The 20,191-nt window shown below is 55.9% G+C and overlaps 1 protein-coding gene across 1 annotated transcript; it reads right to left on the minus strand.

Annotated features, from left to right (window-relative positions):
* Positions 1-381: 381 nt before the first annotated feature.
* MLXIPL (MLX interacting protein like) lies at positions 382-19,985 on the minus strand (the record flags this gene model as incomplete). The annotated part of the gene is made up of 17 exons (XM_080703000.1): positions 382-500; positions 748-877; positions 1,462-1,585; positions 1,668-1,795; positions 1,936-2,055; positions 2,147-2,262; positions 2,418-2,568; positions 2,648-2,715; positions 3,248-3,788; positions 5,575-5,744; positions 9,084-9,164; positions 9,307-9,508; positions 9,997-10,041; positions 10,317-10,406; positions 10,567-10,649; positions 15,002-15,108; positions 19,699-19,985. 17 exons carry the CDS (start codon positions 19,983-19,985, stop codon positions 382-384), a joined length of 2,562 nt encoding a protein of 853 aa, XP_080559126.1.
* Positions 19,986-20,191: the final 206 nt, after the last annotated feature.

The raw sequence follows: 20,191 nt of genomic DNA on the forward strand, positions 1-20,191 counted from the left end.
CACCCTGTAGCCTCTGCAGAGAGGGAGCCATCGTTGGTGCCTCCCCACTCAGGAACCACGGCTAGTAACCCCCATGGGGAAGCAGGCAGGAGCGACAGGATCAGGACGGTCCTCCTGAGCTCCATGAGTGTTACGGCTGCTCAGGCCTTGGGGTGATCTGTTGCTCTAATCCACCCCACCCCCTTTTTACAGATGGAAAATAGAGACCCAAAGAGGGGTTGTGAGTCACCCAGGGTCAGAATTAGTGTAGAACAGGGACCAGAACATGACTCTTCTTGGGCTCCAGGAGGTGGGGAGTACGAGACTTCTTGACCTTCTGGGAAGGGGCCAGTCGGAGAGTGGCCAGAAGTTGTCCCTGGAGCTCAGCAGGGTCTGCCAGGACTATAGCGGTCTGCCGATGGTGCCCTCAGTGACTGCCCGAGTGGCTTGCTCAGGCACGCGGCTCGGGTCGGTCAGGATACTGGTAGAGGCGCTCAGCTGGCGGAGGGAGTTCAGGACAGCTGAAGAGAGAGACGCCTCCTGAGATTAGGACCGAAGACAGAGGGACAGGAAAATGCTGCGTGGCAAAACTGTCAGCTCCTCCCAGACCTCTGTCTACAGGCAGCCAGTGCCTGAAGGACCAAGGCACGGTGGAGGGTTCCAAACCTCCAGGCTGTGCTGAGGGCAGGCTGGACCCGGGGTCTGAGCAGGGCAGAACCCCCTTCCCGCAGCCTGACACCTCAGTAGGTAGGTAGGTGGTACACATACTTGGCCGGAGAGCGGGCAGGGAGCAGTACTGGTCCAGCCAGGCCAGTGACGTCTGGCGAAGGCTATGCAAGCTTGCCGTGGACACCATCCCATTGAAGGACTCGAACAAAGGCCGGATGAGAACGCTGAACTGGGCCCGGGTTAAGGAGAAGGCCCATAGTCCAGGTGGTACGCCCTGTCTCACCATGGAACCTTGATCCCTGACCCAAACCAGGGGAAGAAATGGCCCGGGGCTCCATCTATCCTCAAGCCCTGAGGATTCCCGCTGTGCCCCACCCCCTATCCTGCCAGGGGCCATCCATTTCTCTGCCTCTCCTGGTTTCTCCACAGCCCTTGTTCCATGTTAGATCATCCCATCTTTGGGCTCGCTGCCCGGCTCAGCTAGACCCTGGTCCCTGAGCCAGGATCAGGAGTAGACTCCATGTCTTCTCGGGGCCTCTTGCCATTCACTTTGGGTTCTTACAGAACCTTCCTAGGACCTCCCAAGGGTAGGGCTGTGGCTCCTCTTGTCAATGGGCTCTGCCCTCAGTCTCCCCTATCAGCCAGCCCATCCTTGGACAATCCTTCTGGCCAGGCTCCTGGAAGCAGAACCAGAGGCTCTTCCCTGGGCCAGGGGAGCTGAGCCCACGGACTCCAGCACAGCCAAGTCTGGCTGCAGAACTCAGGCCACCGCTGCCCTTGCTACCCCCAGGCCACGGGCTCAAGCGAGGATACTACCCAGAACTTCCAGTTGTGCAGTGTTCGGGTCCGGACGTAGTCATCAAACATGTCCCTCATCTGGTCAAAGCGCTGGTGTGTAATGGGCACCCCCGTGGCTGGCAGCTGCTGCTGGCACAGGCTGGGGGCGCGAGAAGGTCAGGGGCTGGGAGGCTGCAGAAGGCATGTCCCCCTTGCCCCGGCACCTGCTGGCCCCTGCCTACTTGATGGCGGCATTGAGTTCCTCGATCTCATCCCGCAGCTGCTGGGCCTCCTCCTGCATGGCCGCCCGCTCCTGCTGCAGCATGACGATGTACTCGGCCGTCTTCTGCAGCGTGGTGGCTTTGCTCACCTGTGGGTGCCACCAACATGGGCTTTGGAGCTAGAGGCCACCCTCCCAAAGTCTCTGGGGGGCCCTGGGATCTGGTCTTGCGGGGGAGGTCCAGGCAGGGCCTGTGTCTCTGGGGGTGCCAGCCTGGGCTGGGGGCTCACCTTGAGGCTGGGCTGGGCGCTCAGTGTGCTCACCAGCCCATGAAGTGTGTCAAACCCCAGCTTGATGTTGAAGCGCCGCTTCTGCTCCGCGGAGATGTGTGTGATGCGCCGGTTCTCGGTCTTGGGGAGCAGACAGTGGGGTGAGCCTAGGAAGAAGCCAGGGGGACCTGGGGGCCAGCAAACTGATCCTGGGGTGGGAGATGGTGCTCACCTTGTTATTGTCTGGACGGCCCCGGTTTAGGATGGGTTGAGGTGGAGAGACACAGACACTCAGTGTCCCCGGGGCTGGTATGGAGTTGAGATCCCCTGATAGCCGCCGCTCACTGCCTGTGGCAGAGACAGACAGACCCACAGACAGGAGGACACACGGAGAAGAGGATCCCATTGCCCTATTCTGCTCATACTGGCCCAAGCACAGCCTCCCTTCTTCCTTCTCCTCCTTCCATTCCCCTTGTCCCCCAGTCGCTGTAGCCCCTCTTTACCACTGGGTGCTGGAGGTGAGAGCCGCTCTGCTTTGGGGACAATCAAGGGCCTGGGAGGGGCCAGTGTGGTCGGGCCTGGAGGTGGTCGGGGCGGTGTAGGGGCCGGGGTTGGGGTAAAGAAGGCACAGGGGAATTCAGGGACCGCCTCCTGCTGGGGTGGAGAGGGCAGAGAGTTGGGATGAAGCTCCTGGACTCACCCTACCTCCACCTCCCAGTGCCCACCATCTTACCGGGGACCCTGGGGTCCGGAGGAGGGTGCTGGGCACAACTGGAGGCTCCAGGGCTTGCTCAGGCTTGGCTGTGCACAGGCAGGACTATGAGGGTGGCTGTGGCTGACCCAACCCCATCATCGCTTAAGACCCCCTCTCACTGCCCCCAGCAGCCTATACCCTTTCAGGTACAATTCATGCCCCTTTTTCCTCACCAATATGCCCTGCTAGGCCCACCCACCTCTCTCTTTTTCTTTCTTTGCAGTACTGAGGGTTGAATCTACTTCTGCGATATATCCTCGCCCTATTTTATTCTTTGAAACGGGGTCTCACTATTTATTTGTGGGGGGTGTTGGGGATTGAACCCAAAGGCATTCTACCTCGGAGTTACATCCCACTCTGTTATAACTTTATTTTGAGACAGGGTCTGGCTAAGTTGCTGAGCCTGGCCTCGAACCTGCTATGGATCCTCCAGTCTCAGCCTCTCAACTACCGGGATTACAGGTGTGTGCCATCATGTCTGGCTTATGCCCATCCCTTAGCCCTCACCCTCTGCTCCCACAGCCTCCCCGCAGGGTTGGTCCCCATCTCCCCCTGTCCACCCTGCCCCTCCCATCTCACCTCCCCTGAGCAGCTGTGTGAGGCACGGGTTGCTGCCCCTCACGGTGGCAGTGGGGCTGGCGGGGGCGGGGGCCAAAGTGGGGCAGCTGGCTTTCCGTCCCCTGGAGGATGGGGTGGGCGGCTTGCCTCTGGGCGCTGGAGGCACTGTGAAGTGAGGTCCGAAAGCCGGTTCCGGGTACCCCGAGTGTAGCTGGTCTATGGGGAAGGTGGTGGGGGCAGGGCCTGGGACAGGCTGTGGGGTGGGTGGGAAGGCAGTGGGAGCCGGCAGCAGGGACACTCCTGGGGCCGGAGGGACTGCAGGGAGGGGAAACCTGGCAGAGAAGAGGGCCTCTTCCCCCAGCAAAGCCGGGGGCGGAGCTATGGGAGCAAAGGGAGGTGGGGTGCAGGACTCCAGGCCTGGCAGCTTGGCAGGGTCAGGGTATTGGAGGAGAGGTGGTGGTGCAGGAGGGGGTGGGAGCTTGGGCTTGGGGTCTTCAGGAAGAATGAAATCAGAGCTCAGGAAGGTACTGGGGTCCAAGGGGCCAGAGCAGCTGTTCCGAGCCTAGTTGGGGAAACAAACAGACACTGAGAGAGGAGGGAGAGGGCTGCCTTGGCAGCCACCCAGGCAGCTGCCGCCCCCTGCCCCAGCTGAGCTCCAGACCGGGCACTGGGGAGACACAGGAGAAATGACCCCTGCCTTCTTGAGCACACACACAAGGAAATTATAATCTTATGAGCAGTGAGAGTGGATAGGCATGACCAGGAGTATCACTCTTCCTGCTCATCCATTCATGAGCCAAGTAACTTATCCATTCACCTACTAACTTAACTATCAATCCGTCCATCCATTTACCTATTTATTCTCTCATCTATGGGCTAGATCATCTACTTATCTCAACACTGGCCTACCAGGTATTGAGCCATTCCCCAATCCATCCAACCACTGACATCTCCTTTTTTCATCCACTAGCCCATCTATGATCCACCCCTCCATTCACTAGCTGTTTATCCACCCAGAAGCCCATTTACCAATCTATCAAAGTAGGTGTATGTGGCCAGGTGTAATGGCGCACACTTGTAATCCCAGTATTTGGGAGGCTGAGACAGGAGGACCAAGGTTTGAGGACAGCCTCAGATACTACTTAATGAGGCCCCTTTGCAACTCAGTGAGACCCTATTTCAAAATATAGAATAAAAAATAGGGCTGGGGATACAGTGCAGAGGTAGAATGTCCCAGGGGTTCCATCCCCAGTACTGCAAAAAAAAAAAAAATAGGGTTGGGGGTATAGCTTGAAGGTAGAATGCCCCTGGGTTCCATCCCCAGTACCACAAAAAAGTATATGTATGTGTATGTGTATGTGTATGTGTATGTGTATGTGTATGTGTATGTAGTACTGAGGATTGAACCCCAGGGCATTCAATCTCTGAGCTACACTTGAGCCCTAATTTTTATTCTGAAACTGTGTCTCACTAAGTTGCCCTGTGTTGGCTTTGAACTTGCAATCCTCCCATCTCAGCCTCAACCTCCCAAATACTGAGATTATAGGCATGTGCCACTGGGCCTGGCTCTATAAAGTATTTACCTATCATTCCATCCACCAACCCAGCCATCCAATCAACCACTCATCAACCTATGTATTCACCAGCCCACAAATGCCTGCACCATCATCTATGATGCATCTCTCCATGCACCAGTATGTCCATCCATTCTTCACTCGCCTGCTCACCCACTGGACAAACATTCACTGAATGCTGCCATGTGTCCAGACTGTGTGAACGACAGACGGTGTTGTGGTGAACAGAACATAACCCTTCCTATCAGGTGGAGGAGAGAAACTCCCTCAACAGCCAGCTCCAATAGTGTCTGGAAAGTGTGACAGTGGAGGCAAAGGGCACTTAACCCAGCAGGCGGGAGGTGACATCTCAGCTGGACTTGGGAGATCCCGAGCCAAGATGGTATACTGTTCCCTAAACTTACAGGCCGAGCTTCCTGCCTGCAGGCTGTGCCTCCTGCTGCTCCTCCCATCTGGCTTGCCCTCTCCCAGGCCCTTCTGTCCAAACCTGACCTGTTCACTAAGGCTCAGAACTCCCCACTCCCCCAGGAAGCCTTCCACAAACCACCAAGCCCCGGTGGCGCCCTGCTCTGTGGTTCTTTTTCCTTCAGCTTTCCCTCACCGCCATCTGTCCAGCTCTACTTCATGGAGTATGTCCTTCACTGCCAGATGTGCTCCCCAGGGCCTCTCTTGGTGGGCCAAACTCAAGACTGGGTGCTCAGGAAGTGCTTGGATACGTCCTGGGCCAGAGCCAGCTCTCAGGTGAGCTGGACAGGCTGAGTGGGGTGAACTCACCTGCAGACGGTTGTGTCCCGAGAGGTGGGTCATGCCTGAAGGGGCCGAGTGTGGCTCTGGGCCCAGGACCCCCGTGCTGAAGAGGGAGTCAGCTGTTGGGCTGAAGCTGGGGGGTTCCGGGAAATTTGAAGATGTGGGTGTCTGTGGGGGGCGGTAGTTGGTGAAGAAATCTGTAATTTGGACACACAGGGTGGCAGGAGTTAGGACTCAGGCTGGGCCTTGGGCCCTGTCCCCAGGCTGTGTGGGGGTGGGATGGGGGCTTCCACAGGAGATTGTGAAATGGGGAGTTTCTGTCTGGCTAGGGGAAGCAGCAACAGAGGCTGGGGTGTGATGGGCCTGAGTGGATACCACACGGGGCTGGGAGGACGGGAGCAGGGACCACACCCCCACTGAGCCCCACCCTTGGGACTCCCCAGTCTGTCCTCTGGTCTGCTGCCCTCACCAGCTCTGCTGGAGGCCTAGAAAGGGTATGTCATAGAGAGGGCCGGGAAGGGAAAGAGGCGGGGTGCAGAGGAGGAGGACTGGGGCAGGGTGGAGCCCCAGGGTGGCAGGAGTTCAAAGGGTGAGTTAGGGGTGAGCAGGGTCAGGAGGTAGTGAGTTTGGGATGGGTTAGGTTTGTTGAGAAATTGACAGGTGGGGCTATAAGAACAGAGCTTAGAAGTGGGGTGAAGAATCTAATGGGATGATAGGGCCAAGGGGTAGTCTCAGAGTGGGGTTAAGAGTGAGAAGGGGCTGGGAAGCTTGGAAGAGCTGGGGGCGAAAGGCAGCCAGATTGTTTGGGGTGCGGGTTGTGTAAGTCTTGGGCTATTCTGGTTTTGGGAAGCAGCTGCCCGCGGCCTAACCACATCCCGGGCCTGGGCGCCGCCTGCCCACCCTCTCCCTTCCGGGCACCTTTCTCTGACCCTAGCCAGCCCATGGTCTATGCCAACTCCCAAGGCCTCTCAGGCTGGTCAGAGCTGCCACTGCCGTGGCGGCTCCCCATGGGCCCCGGATGGGCCCCAGCTCCCCTTTTCCTCCAGTGTCCCCAGCCAAGACAGGTCAGGGTCAGGCCTCTTTCCCAGGAACCCCCATCTCAGGAGACCAGGAGTGGGTTAGAGAAGTTTATACCAGATCACCAGATCCAGAACCTTTAGGGTCAAGTGTGTGTGTGTGTGTGTGTGTGTGTGTGTGTGTGTGTGTGTATCTGTCTGTCTGTCTGTCTTAGGTGGCTCTGCTTTGCCAGAAGATGTAAGGTGTGGGTGTCAGCTTGTGGTTTGCATGAAGCATCTGTCTGTTTCCCGGAGTGTCTGTCCCCAAGTTGATAGCTCTGAGTGCTCATGAACCTGCCCAGATGTGACAACTTGGTCTGTGCACTGTGCCTGCTCAGTGCCCATGCACCGAGTATCTATGTCCTTCCCAGCATCTGGTTAGAAGGTAGCTTCTTGCTGTCCTGCTGCCTCCCTTTAACAGAGGCAGTGGGATCCCCACCCCTGCCCCCTAGAGACCACGAACTCATCACTAGGCTACTTGAGGCCAGGGCTTTAGAAACAGCCTCATAGCTGGGTGTGGTGGCACACACCTGCAATCTCAGTACTTGTGAGGCTGAGACAGAAGGATCATGGGTTTGTGGACAGCCTCAGCTATTTAGTGAGGCCCTCTGCAACTTAGCAAGACCCTGTTTCAAAAATTAAATAAAAATGCTGGGTGTGGTGGTACATGCTTATAATCTCAGTACTTGGGAGGCTGAGACAGGAGGATTGTACAGGTTTAAAGCCAGCCTCAACTACTTAGTGAGACTCTCAGGAACTTAGTGAGACTATGATTCCAAATAAAATATAAAATAGATCTGGAGGTATAGCCCAGAGGTAGAAGGCCCCTGGGTTCCATCCCCAGTACCACAAAAAAGATTATATATATATATATATATATATATATATATATATATATATATATATATGCCAGGCGTGGTGGCGTACACTAATAATCCCAGTATTTGGGAGGCTGAGACAGGAGGATGAAGGTTCACAGCCAGCCTTAACTACTTAGTGAGGCCCTTTGCAACTCAGTGAGACCCTGTTTCAAAATAAAGAATAAAAAATAAGGCTGGGGGTGTAGCTCAGAGGTAGAATGCCCCTGGGTTCAACTCCTAGTAACACACACACACACACACACACACACACACACAGCCTCACAAGCCAGGCGTGGTGATGCACGGTTGTAATCCCAGCATTCGGGAGGCTGAGACAGGAGGATCGAGGTTCACGGACAGCCTCAGCTACTTAGTGAGGCCCTTTGCAACTCAGTGAGACCGTTTCAAAATAAAGAATAAAAAAATAGGGCTGGGGGTATAGTTCAGAGGTAGAATGCTCCTGGTTCCATCCCCAGTACCGAAAAGCAAGCAAGCAAGCAAACAAACAAAACAGCCTCACACTGGGCCTCCCTGCTGACTGTTGCTGCCTACCTGCCAGGACCTAGACAGGGGTATGGGCAGCAAGCCCTTCTCATCCCTGAGTAACCAGCCACCTGCTTAGTGCGGATCTCCCGTGCTCATCCCCACCCTGCACTGAGCTCTGGTCCCTCCCTGTGCCTTACCCGCACCCAGCTCCTGCCTCCACAGAGCTCTGGCCCCTCACTGGGTTTCCAGTGCCACCTCTCCAGGGAGGGGCTGTTGGGGACTATCAGAGCCTAAACCCTGATGACCCTGGTGCTCGCTGCCCTCCCATTGCACAGGGTGCTTGCGAGGGCCACGCTCACCCCCCACCCAGCTGCCACCTGAACTTAAGAGAACTCATTGCCAGCCCCAGTCTGTTTGGGTTTTCCCAGAGCTGATGGGTGCAGTTGGACTCCTACCTGCAGTGGGGGCCTGGGTGCCCAGACAGGGCTGCTGCCCTCCCAAGCTGGTCTGCTCCCAGGGCACTGCCATCAACACTTCTGCCCCTGGCAGCCCCCACCCTGCCCAGGGTTGGGGCAGGAGTAGGGGTGGTTCCTCATTCCCTAGTACCCGCCCCATAGGCTTTTACCTCTTGACTGACAGGCCCAGGAACCTGTGGGGAAGGAGTTGGGTGTCACTGAAACTAAGCCTCAATCCCGGGGACCCTCTTTCTGCCCTCTGTGCTTTGGGTGAGACAGGCTGAGCCTTGATGTCCACCTGGCCCCCCAAAATGGCTTTGGGGCTCTTAAATGCATGCTTATGGGAAACGGTCGCAAGATGGACGCTCAGTGAAGAAAGCAATGTGGGGAAGAGCGTGCTATAAATTTGTCCATGATGGCTTATACGGATGTAGCTCTATAAGGACACTAGGAAACCAGTAACTTGATGGCCCTGGGGTCAGGAGAGAAGGCCTCATGTTAGGCCACAGTAGCTGGATTTCAAGGCCAGACAAAGGAGGACCAGACGATCCCTCAGAAGTAACCTAGACCATTGCCCTCCCAGAGGCACCTGGCACCGGCCTCCAGCGTCATTGTCCCCTAAGGGTTTCCTTGTACTGACCTGGCCCATCTACCCCACCTGGGGAAGGGGCCTGCCTCACCTGATATCTCCATGAAGTCATCCAAGCTGGGCTGCAAAGGCGTCAGGTCTGGCTGGATCATGTCAGCATTGCCCACATAGGCTGGAGGGACAGCGGCGAGGTCAGTAGTAGCAGGCGGGAGCAGGGCAGAGCACCTACCTCTCTTCCCCTAGCCATCCTTTCTGGGCTGCCTGGATTCTCACAGGCCTGAGCCCCTCTCCCCTGCCTGGGCGCGGGCCCTCACCGTCCTCGGGGGGCAGCTGCAATGGCGAGGGGCTGGGCTGCGTCATGGTGAAGAGTGTGTCGGAGATGTCGGACAAAAAGCAGTCGAGGTCCAGCAGCTGCCGCCCGCCCGGCTCCTCCTCGGGCCCCCCCAGCAGCACGGGCACCACGCTGGAGAAGAGCTGCTCGCACCATCGCTCTGGCGGCGGCCACCCGTCTTCCGCCTAGCGAGACAGGGTGGTCACTGCCCCGTCCAGGTTCTACCTCCGCCTGGGGATGAAGTGGCTCCCCGACCAGAAGGCCCCTCTGAGGTACCCCATCTTGCCTCTCCCTGGGCACCTGGTTTGCTGCCCAGAAGCAACCAATTACCCTCTCACTTCCCCCAGGAGATGGATCAGGAGAGCCAGCATCCTTATCTGAAGAAATAAGGGTCCTGCCTGCCCTCTGTGCTTTTCTTTATCTGGGGCCCTGGTCCTTAGGGCCCTCCCTTCCCTCATGCCTCCCACCACCTGCTCAGCGGCTGGGAGTCTCCCCAGCACTGCATCCTTTCAAGGGGATAAGGTCCAACAGCCACCCTGATGATGGTGGCCACTCGTACGTGCCTCACATCCCATCCTGGCCCCCAGACATGGCCCTGAACACCCAGGCCCAAGTTCTCTGCATCCCACCTGCCTGGAGCCAGCAGGTCCCCTTCGCTCCACAAAGCACCCACCTGCTTGGGGGCCAGGAGATCCTCTTCCCTACTGGACTTTCGGAGCTGCAGGGACACAGAGTTGGACACTGTATACCATTCCTCCTTCCCTTAATGCCCTCCCCCATCGCATTTTGCCAGGGGCTGACCCATCCCCAGACGCCCTTGGAGGAAAGCAGTCGGCCAGGAGACTCTGTGGCCACAAGGTGGCGTTGTCAGCCTGAAACTTAATGAAGGGAAGGGGAGGGGTGTCCCCGGATCCCCTCTAGGGCTCTTCCAAGAGGAAGCGGCCGGCCACCGCCCGGGAGAGCTCTGGGGTCTCCGCAGGCTCTACCACTGACCCGCTTCTTGTAGTAGATGCGCCACTTGTGGTATTCGCGCATCACCACCTCGATGCGCCGCTTCCAGTAATTCCCCTCCAGGACGACAGCCTGGGGAGGGTCAAGGGAGAGGGCTCAGTGGAAGGGTGGCACGGGCACCCTGCTCCCCATTTCCCACCCAGCATCCAAACCTCTCGTGGCCCGGCCCCTCACACCCAGCGCGAGGACGAGCTGGGTGGGGAGGCAGGGGTGGGCTCTGAGCCTCACCTACCTCGGGTTTCCGGTGCTCGTCAGCCTCAGACCCCTGCAGGGGGGTCACGAAGCCACACACAGGGCTCTTCCTGCGCTCCACATCTGATAAAGGGGGGCCAAGTCAGGGGCGCTCAGTTCCCTCATCCCCCACCCCACCAGGACTGGGACACCTAAAAACACCCTGCCTGGCCTTTGATGCTCAGATTAAGCACCTCCTCCAGGAAGCCTTCTGTCTGCTCTGGCTCTTTGGGATCTTCCTCTTCCTTTTCTATACCTCCTTTGCTGTCCTTGTGAGCTTGGTAATGATGCAGGCAAGGTTTGCTGAATGGATTGTGGGGCCACAGGTCATAGGCAGGGTCCTGAGCCTTGGGGTCCTTGGCGTGCCCACTCCCATCTCAGAAAAGCAGCCCTAGTCCACTTTCCACCTGCTGCCTACCTGAGCCCTTATCCTGTCCCTTCCTGTCTCTCTCAGGCTCCTCCCCACTGGTCCCTCCGCACGGTCCAGGTTCTTCTTTACCCCCAAGCCCTTCCATTCCCATTGCTACCCCAAGCCAACCTTCTGTCTCTGCAGCTGTCTCTTTGCTCCGCCACACACCTCTCATCTCATCCTCTCTCACTGAAACTCAGCACCTGCCTCCAACGGGTCCCCACTGGCCCAGCTCCCACCTCCTCCTGAAGTCCCCCAAGCTTGCCCTCTGGTCTCTGGCAGTCTTCACAGTGCTCACCCCAGCCCCTATCCACTCCAACCCCAAATCCTATCTAGGATGTCTCAAAACTTGCCACAAAAACTCCCCACCGGCTCCCAGCCCTCCCAGTCCAGTTCATGGACAAGCTCTCTCAGTTCTATAGGATCTGTGACATCTTTCCCATCATCCCCCCATCTTCTCTCTCAGTCACCCCCTAGTCTCACTTGGACCTTCCTGCTTGCCTCACACTACGCAGCCCATGCTCCTGCTGCAAGTCTGAAATTCTCTGTGGTCATTTATCGCCTCCAGGATAAGGAGCACATTCTCAGCTTGGTCATCAAGCTCCTCCATGACCTGGGGACCACCTGTTCTCCCATCTCTCCCTCTCCTACACATGCCTCACTGTGGAGCCACAAGGCCTATGCTCTGGTCTTCTACTGGGGATGCCCCTCCCCTTCAGGAAGCCCCTCCTCCCCGCCCAGCGCCCATCCTGCACGCTCCACCCTGCCTGTCATTTCTCTGGAGGTTTATCTCCCCTCCGGAGTGGAGGCTGGAGCGGCTTCTAGCGAGGTGTGCCCTGCCGCAGGTCTTCCTTAGAGGGAATGCTACACTGGAGGTGTCACTCTGGGGTACAGCATTTGCCCTGAGTTCAGTCCAGCAACACACACACACACACACACACACACACACACACACACACACACAGGGGCAACTCTGGTGAAGAAGGTCATCACTGATCCTTCCAAGAATGTCCATCCATCCAGCCCATGGAGACCTATCCTGCTCCAGACAACTTCCTCTGGGACAAACGTGGACACAGAGGAGGGGGAGCCACTAGAATATAAAATTTATTAGGGTTTTCGGCATCATTTACTTACTTCTGCCTTAAAGTCTCCAAAATAGTCACTCTTAGGATTGGAGGAGGGATTTCATCCTGGCTTCTGAACTTGGCTGGGGCAGAAAACAAAGGGCTGGGCCCTTGAGCTTAGAGCAAAGACGAGCTCAAAGAGCATTTGTCAGCAGGGTGTGGTGGCACCACCTGTAACCCCAGTACTTGGGTGGCTGAGACAAGAGGATGGCAGGTTTGGTGCCAGCCTCAGCAACTTAGCAAGACCCCCAGCAACTTAGTGAAACTGTGTTTCAAAAATAAAAAATAAGCTGGGTGTGGTGGCGCAGGTTTGTAATCCCAGCATTTGGGAGGCTGAGACAGGAGGATCACGGTTCAAGGGCAGCCTCAGCTAGTTAGTGAGGCCATTTGCAACTCAGTTGAGACTCTGTTTCAAAAGTAAAAAATAAAAAAAATAGGGCTGGGGGTGTATCTCGGAGGTAGAATGCCCCTGGGTTCCATCTCCAGTGCCCCAAGAAAATAAAAAATAATATAAAAAATAAAGAGGGCTTGGGGTATAGCTCATAGGTAGATGCCCCTGGGTTCAATCCCCAGTACCAAAATAAATTAATAAAATAATATAAAAATTTAAAGGGTTGAGGGCTGTAGCTTGAAAGTAAAATGCCCCTGGATTTGCCGGGCGTGGCGCATGCTTGTAATCCCTGCTCTTGGGAGGCGGAGATAGGAGGATCGCCCAGGTTAGAGGCCAGCCTTGCTGGTTTAAGAGACCCTGTTTCCAAATAAAAATATAAAAATAGGTCTGGGAGTGTAGCCCGGAGGTAGAAGGGTTTCCAAGAACCCCAGTACCACAAAAAAACATGCCCCAGGATTCAATCTCAAGCACCCCACCACCAAGAAAAGAAAAAGAGCAGCCAGGCGTGGTGACCCACACTTGTAATCCCAGTACATGGGAGGCTGAGACAGGATTGCAGGTTCCAGGATCTCAGCTAGTCGTGAGACTCCCATCAACCTAGTGAGACCCTGTTTCAAAAAAAAAAAAAAAAAAAAAAGAATAAATTAGGGCTGTGGGTATAGTTCAGCCCCTGGGTAAAATCTCCAGGACCACAAAACACAGATAGAGAGAGAGAGGAGAGAGGAGAGAGGAGAGAGGGAGAGAGAGGGAGAGAGAGGGAGAGAGAGGGAGGGAGGGAGGGAGAGAGAGAGAGAGAGAGAGAGAGAGAGAGAGAGAGAGAGAGAGAGACAGACAGTTGTCCCCTGGCTTCTCAGCTGAGGACATGAACTAGAAAGACTGAGCATGTCCAGGGTTCCCAGAGAACCCAGGCTGTGAGCCCAGCTTGGCCCTCCTCTCCCCAGCCGGAACCCTGTGCTCTCTATAGAAAGTGACAATGTTGCTTCTGGGGCTGAGGCAGTCTTTGTTGAACACTGATAAGTTCCTCCATTTGTTCACCCATTGAGCTGCCTAACCCTTTGCACCTTTGCTGGGACAGATGCAGGGACAGGGGATACATGGATGAATCAGGGCACTCACAGCTTGGCAGGAGAGATAAGGAAAGCAAATAAACAACATGCAGATAAAGGGAGGTGGAAAGTCCTCCCTGCCTCAGGAGAGTTGCAAAGTGCCCTGGGGGCTCAGGGCAAACCAAGAAGATTTTGGATCCTGGGAGAGTAAGTGGCTGGGCGGAGAACCAAGGATCTTGAGGCCAGGACGCTGTGGAGCAGGAATAGGACCCTTCCTTTTTGAGACTAAGGCAAGACATGCTGGGTTGGGCGGCGCTTGGCACCCTGGCAGTCCTCCAGCAGCACCCTGCCCCAGACCACCTTCAAACCTTTGGTATTTGGGAAGGGGGTCCTGACATTTGCTTTAAGCCTTCCGTGTACTGCCACTATGATCACAAGAGTCCAGATCAACTCCAGCTGCTCATATCCAGGGGGTCCTTCTGAGCACCAGGCTCTGTGCGGACGTATGATGTTCTCACTGAAAACGCACCACAACCTCAAACACAGCACCTGTCAATGCTCCCAGTTTTCAGATGAGCAAGCTTCATAAAAGTTCCTGGCACATAGACAGATAGAAACTAGAAAACAACACTCCCTTTCTCTGCTTGGATGGGAACCAGCAGGGCTAGTACTTGAGAGGATAGCGTGCGCGTCCCTCTTGGGCTGTGTGTTCCCAGCCCGGGATCAGTGCGGCCCTTTGATCCTTCTGCAGGACATAACTGAGCTGGACAAGGTCCTAAAACAGGGCCGGCTAGTCCAATCCTCTCAGCTTCTGCTGTCCTGTTCACAGAGGCTGCTGTCCTTAAGTGAATGGCTGTGACCTGAGGTTGTATCATTGATCGAATACCAACTCACTGCCAAGCCCTTTTATATTTGCTGTCCCCACACCATACGTGAAAGGTAGGACTATTGGCCTCATTGTATAGATAAAGAAACAGATCCAGAGGGCCTAGGAAACTTGCCTGAAGTGACACAGGGGAGGGAACTTATTCTAGGTGACTCTAAGTCCAGGGTCCCTTCCCCTATACCACATGGCTGCTCTAGGCCTCCTCTACCTTTATCTCCATGGTGGGCACCTACTGGGTGATCATAAGGACTCCAGTGAAAGGCTGGCGGAGACCCAAGCAGGATCTTACTCACTTTCCCCATTTATAAAGTGGTACAATTGGCCCAGAGGTCCTCTAATGCCCTTCCTTTCCCCTGGTCTTCAAGGTACTTCATTACATTAATGAGATACAGAATGGGCCTTGCACTGGTCCCCAAACCTATCCTATATCAATGCTTCTGTGCCCGGCTCCCCAGTGAAAAGCACCCGTGGGACGCATTCCCTGAGACTTTCTGAGGGTCAGAAGCTGTTCAGGGGTCCTGGTTTGGGGGCCTGTTCTCCAGGCCCGCTGGCAGGGGAGGCTGCAGCACCCACTCACACTGGATATACCAGGCTCTCCAGATGGCGTTGTTGAGGCGGATCTTGTCCCGGCAGAGCAGCTTGAGGCCTTTGAAGTTCTTCCACTTGGGAGAGACCAGCTTGCCACTGTCAGGGGAGATGGTGGAGCAGGTTGGGGCGGGGAAAGGGGAAGATGGGGGGCTTCTGCAGGAATCAGCTCCACTTTTTTCCAATGCATTAGGCATTTGCATATGGTGGGATTTTTTTTTTTTTTTTTTGCGGGTCTGGAGATGGAACCCAGGGACATTTGACCTCCGAGCTATACCCCCTGCCCTATTTTTTATTCTTTATTTTGAAACAGGGTCTCACAAAGTTGCGGAGGGCCTCACTAAGTAGCTGAGGCTGTCCACGAACAGCGATCCTTCCGTCTCAGCCTCCCGAAATGCTGGGATTACAAGCATATGCCACTACACCTGGTCATACCATGAGAATTTAAGGGACCTTCCAAATTCACCCCCGCTTCTCACCTGCCAAACACTCCTAGCCTGGAGCCAAACCTCGAAGATGCCACCCAGGCCCTTACCCTGTGTTCTCTGCTGGGACCTGCCTGTTAATCTAGGCTGATCCTTGCTTACCAGCTCAGTCCTTGAACAACAATGTTTGTATGGTCTTGTGTGTGGGCTGGGGAGAATTCTAAGACCCATTTCCTATTTATTTATTTATTTATTTATTTATTTATTTATTTATTTACTTTTTTGTGGTACTGGGGATTGAACCCAAGGGCATTCTACCTCAGAGGTACACCCTCAGTTCTATTTTACTCTTTATTTTGAAACAAGGTGTCAGTAAGTTGCAGAGGGCCTCACTAAGTTGCTGAGGCTGGCCTGAACCTGCGATCCTCCTGTCTCAGCCTCCTGAGTTACTGGGATTACAAGTGTGTGCCATCACATCTGGCTTATTTATTTTTGTGAACCCAGGGGCATTCTATCTCTGAGCTATACCTCCAGTCCTATTTTATTTTTATTTTGAAACAGGGTCTCACTAGAGTTTCACTACTTGCTGAGGCTGTCCTTGAACCTGTGATCCTCCTGTATTAGCCTCTCAAGTACTGGGATTACAAGTGTGCACCATTTCTTATTTAATCAGTAAAAGATGACCTTCTAGAGGGCTAGAAAGGGAAAGAGACAGACCCAAGGTTATATGACAGGGACTCACTCAGGCCCTTGGCTTTTTCCTCTATCAGTTTGCTGGTCCCTTTGGGCCCGGCAGAGGCCAAATGGACAGTGTGTCCAGAGCAAAAGGGAACCTTGTCCCTCACAGTGGCCTTAGAGTAGCCAGTCCCAGCCATCTTACTGCCCTTTGGTGCATACTTGTCTGCAATCTCAGGATGAAGGTTGAGACCACATTGGAAAGTGTGCCCTTCTCTGGGGCACCAGAGCCTAAAGAAATGCAGGCATCTAACCCTGGTGGTCCACCAAGTCTTTGGGGCAAAGAAACTCTACAAACATGATGGCTTGACTCTCAGTGTTCTGCTAAGTGCATCCCCATCAGGAAGCTGACCCAAGAGGACAAGATGCTCAGAGTCCTAGGACCCTCCTGGTCCCTCCCTCCTTCCTCCTAGTCTACATGCCAGGCTTGCATTCAAGTCCCTCTGGCCCATCTTCTCCAACTCTTGCTGGATGGGGCAGCCCCAAGGCTTAACCTTTCAGAAAGCCAGGCCTGCTCTCTCCAGGGAATCCTCCCTCATTCTGGGGGTGAGGGTTGGGTGGGTGGCTCCTCTCTCTGCAGAGCCTTGGGTGTATGGATCATTGGGCTTCTTCTCCTTTCTGGTCTCCAAGCTGCTGTGTTTGCTTTGGGGTGGTGATGGCTGCTGGGGGAGGGGACTGTCACCCCAGGGGACACCAGGCCTCATTACCCAAATCGAGTACATAGCCAAGTGCCCTAGCCTGCTGCCTGGTCTCCCCCTCCTGCAGTTAGATAAACACCATCTGTCTAGCAAGGAGACCTGGCTGGGGTGGAGATGGGGAACTCTGATCCCTCTTGGGCCAGCTTTTTTTCATGTGTGTGGTACCTGGAGGGGGGGGGGTCCTGAGTTTGTTGTTCCTGCCTGGATCCCAGCAACCTCCCAGCCCACTCTGATCACCTAGCTCCCACCCTGAGCCAGCCTGCCTCTCTTCTCGCTGAGATTTGCAGCCTAGGCAGGGCTGGGGAAGAAGAGACAGAGACAATATCCAGGGCCAGGAGGGAAGGATTTGGTTGGTTGGATGTGAGGGGAGGGGCCCAGACTGGTGAAAAAGGCTAGGGCCAAGGTTCAAGAGCTTCTTGTGACCAGTGGAAAAATCTAAGAATCCTGGGGATGGGATGGGAAAACCTCAGAACTCAGCTCAGCTCCCCTCCACAATGCAGGAATTCCCTTTAGAGTACCCCTAACAGGGTCCTGCTTGCTCCCCCTTAGCCCTGGGGTCACGCTTTGCCTAACTAGCTAGCTCTGACCATGAGCAAATGCTTTCTTGGAACCTCCACAAGCTGCATCCCTGGGGCTTTCACCCACAGAAGCCAGGGAACACAGCCTCCTAGGGAAATCCTCCCACTGCCCGCACTGCCCTGCTTCCACCCACAGGAACCAGGGAACACGGGCTCCTAGGAAAGTCCTCCCACTGCCCGCACTGTCCTGTGGAGGGTGAAGGTGGCCCGGCATCTGCAGGCTGTTCTTCTCCGAGTCAAGCTGACCAGTTTCTCCCACCACCTCCTGGGCCCTCTGCTTAGCTGGTCATTTCCCATTCAGTTCCTCCCCTAAACACTGGGCTTCTGCAAACCTCTCTCTTCCAGGAAATTCCTCTAACTGGCGGGCTAAAACACTGTTCCAGCCAGGCATGGTGGCATGCGTGTAATCCCAGTACTCGAGAGGCTGAGACAGCAAGTTTGTAGGTTCAAAGCAAGTCTCAGCAAAGTATTGAGACCCTCAGCAACTTAATGAGACACCTGTTTCAAAATAAAATGGGGTAGAGGTGTAGCTCAGAGGTAGAATGCCCCAGGGTTCAGTCTACAGTATCACAGAAAAAAAACAAAACCAAAAAAACCCACAAAACACAAAAACAAACAAAAAGCCCCCAAACAAATAAAACACTGAGTCCCAGCCTGAGCCCAACTTTTTTCCCTCCACCAAATGAGGACACCCAAAGGCTTTTCAGGTACTGGGCCATTCCCATTCCATCCCTGGTACTTAGGTTCCCACGCAGGAGAGAACAGGAAGGTTTAACAACCTGGGTGTTTGGGGATAAAACGTAGCTCTTTTCCCAGAAAATGCCTTTTGGGAGGTAGTTCTTGGGGCGAGCTCTTCCTTTCCACTATCCCAGACCCTCCCTTTTTAGTCACCCTGAGGTGGGGGTGGGCGGAGGCTAGCCAGTCAAGTGCAGCATAAAGCGCAGTATAAAGCAGAAAGCCGAATTGGGAGTGGATGGGAAGTGGGAGTTTTTTGGGGGGAGGGGAGTTTAGGAAGGAGGGGCTGCACCAATGTACTAGGACCTTAAATGCTGGGTCCTAGGCAGCCTGGTGATGTCCAAATGGGGGAAGGGAGAAAGGGACGGGAATTTGAACTTTCCACATTGGTCTGGCAGTCGGGATGATCAGGTTGCAACATGACCTGGGCTCAAGGCCAGAACTTGTGGGCCAAGGTTACTTCGCCTCCAGCCAATGGGGTCGCGCAGATCGGTGGCCACGGGGTAGGCCACGCTCCTCCGCTATCCACTCGCCAGCTCCCGCTCCCCTGCGGGGCTGCAGGTGCTGGCCAGCGGTTCTCCAAAGGGGAGGAGCGCCTCGAAGGAAGAGGAATATTTGCACAGAAAAAAAGATCAAGGCCGGCCGATTCCTCTTTCTCCCCTACTGTTTTCGGTTGATAATTTATCCTGGCCCCTCCGCTCTAGGGAACTTTGCTCCAGGGCACTGGGCCAGGACCCCGGTTCGCGCCCTCCTCTGGGACTCGGGCGTGGACCGGGAACCGGGTGCGGCCCGCGTGCCCTGAGACAATCTCAGGCTGCCTTTAGGCGCTTAGCCTCCCGCCCGCCACCACGGGTCTGAGAGCCCGGGCCTTCCCCCACCCCCTCACCCCGCACCAGCCCCAGGCGGCCTGCAGCACCCCCTGCCGGACCCTGGCTGGGAACCTCTGCGCGCAGCACCCATCTGGGCACGTCCGGGGCATTCTCCTCCCTCCCCCTTGACCTAGCCGGTCAAGAAGAGGTGTCCTGACAATTGGGGGGAAGCGGAGAAACGGTCCGTTTCGGTGGAATAAAGTACAGGAATAAAGTGGGTCTCGACCAGGGCTGCTGGAGAGGACATGAAGGCCACAGGTGGTCGGGGACAGGGGTGGCCCTAGAGTGGGATCGTGCGCAGGAGTGCGGATGGCCTGGGGTCCCGAGAGCGCGACGGACGCCTGGCATTTCTTTGGGGGCAGAGGAGCCAGGCCCAGGGAGAGGAACACACTGGGGGCCCAAGGGAGGTGGAGGTGAAGGTGGTTGGCGTCTGGGAGAAGAGGCTAGGGTGGTAAGGAAAACACAGGTTCTTCGGGGGCCAGTAGACAAGGCCAGGGCCGGAGGCCGCCCAGAGGAGGAGGGGGATGCCCAGATTGTGGCTGGAGTGTCCCGGGGCAACCGGGGAGCAGGCTCGCGTGGAGTGCCCAGAGCCCCGGCGCGCGGTGGAGCTACCGAGAGCCGAGGCCGTCGGGCTCCGGAGCCGCCTCACCTGTAGGCCAGGCTCAAGCACTCGAAGAGATGGGTGAGTGTGGGGTCGATGCTGCGCGGCCCGAAGTCGGTGTGCCCTACAGGACCCTCCTGGTCGCGCCGCCGGGTCAGCGAGTCGCTGTGGGGCGAGGACACCATGAAGTGTCCGCTGTGGATGACCTGCGAGCGGAGCAGGCCGCCAGCGCTGCGCCGGGAGCTCGGATCCTCCAAGTCTGTGTCCGAGTCCGAGTCCGGGCTGGTGACGACCCGCGGGACCTGCAAGCCCGCGGCCAGACCTGCCAGCGCCATGGCCGCTGCCACTGCGGTCTCACCAGCGCTCCGCGGAGCCACCGGAGCGCTAAAAGTGGCTGCTTGGGATAATTAGCATAGCCACGCCCACCTTCCATGATAGGCCGGCGGGGTGGGCGGGGCCTCTGCGCCTCGCGGGCAAGCGTGGACCCGACGCGGCTGGTTTTAGCAAAAATCCGTTTGTGGGCTCTGGAATCTCCGCAGAT

Source organism: Muscardinus avellanarius, assembly GCF_963383645.1.
Source record: "Muscardinus avellanarius genome assembly, chromosome: 10".
Lineage (NCBI taxonomy): Eukaryota > Metazoa > Chordata > Mammalia > Rodentia > Gliridae > Muscardinus > Muscardinus avellanarius.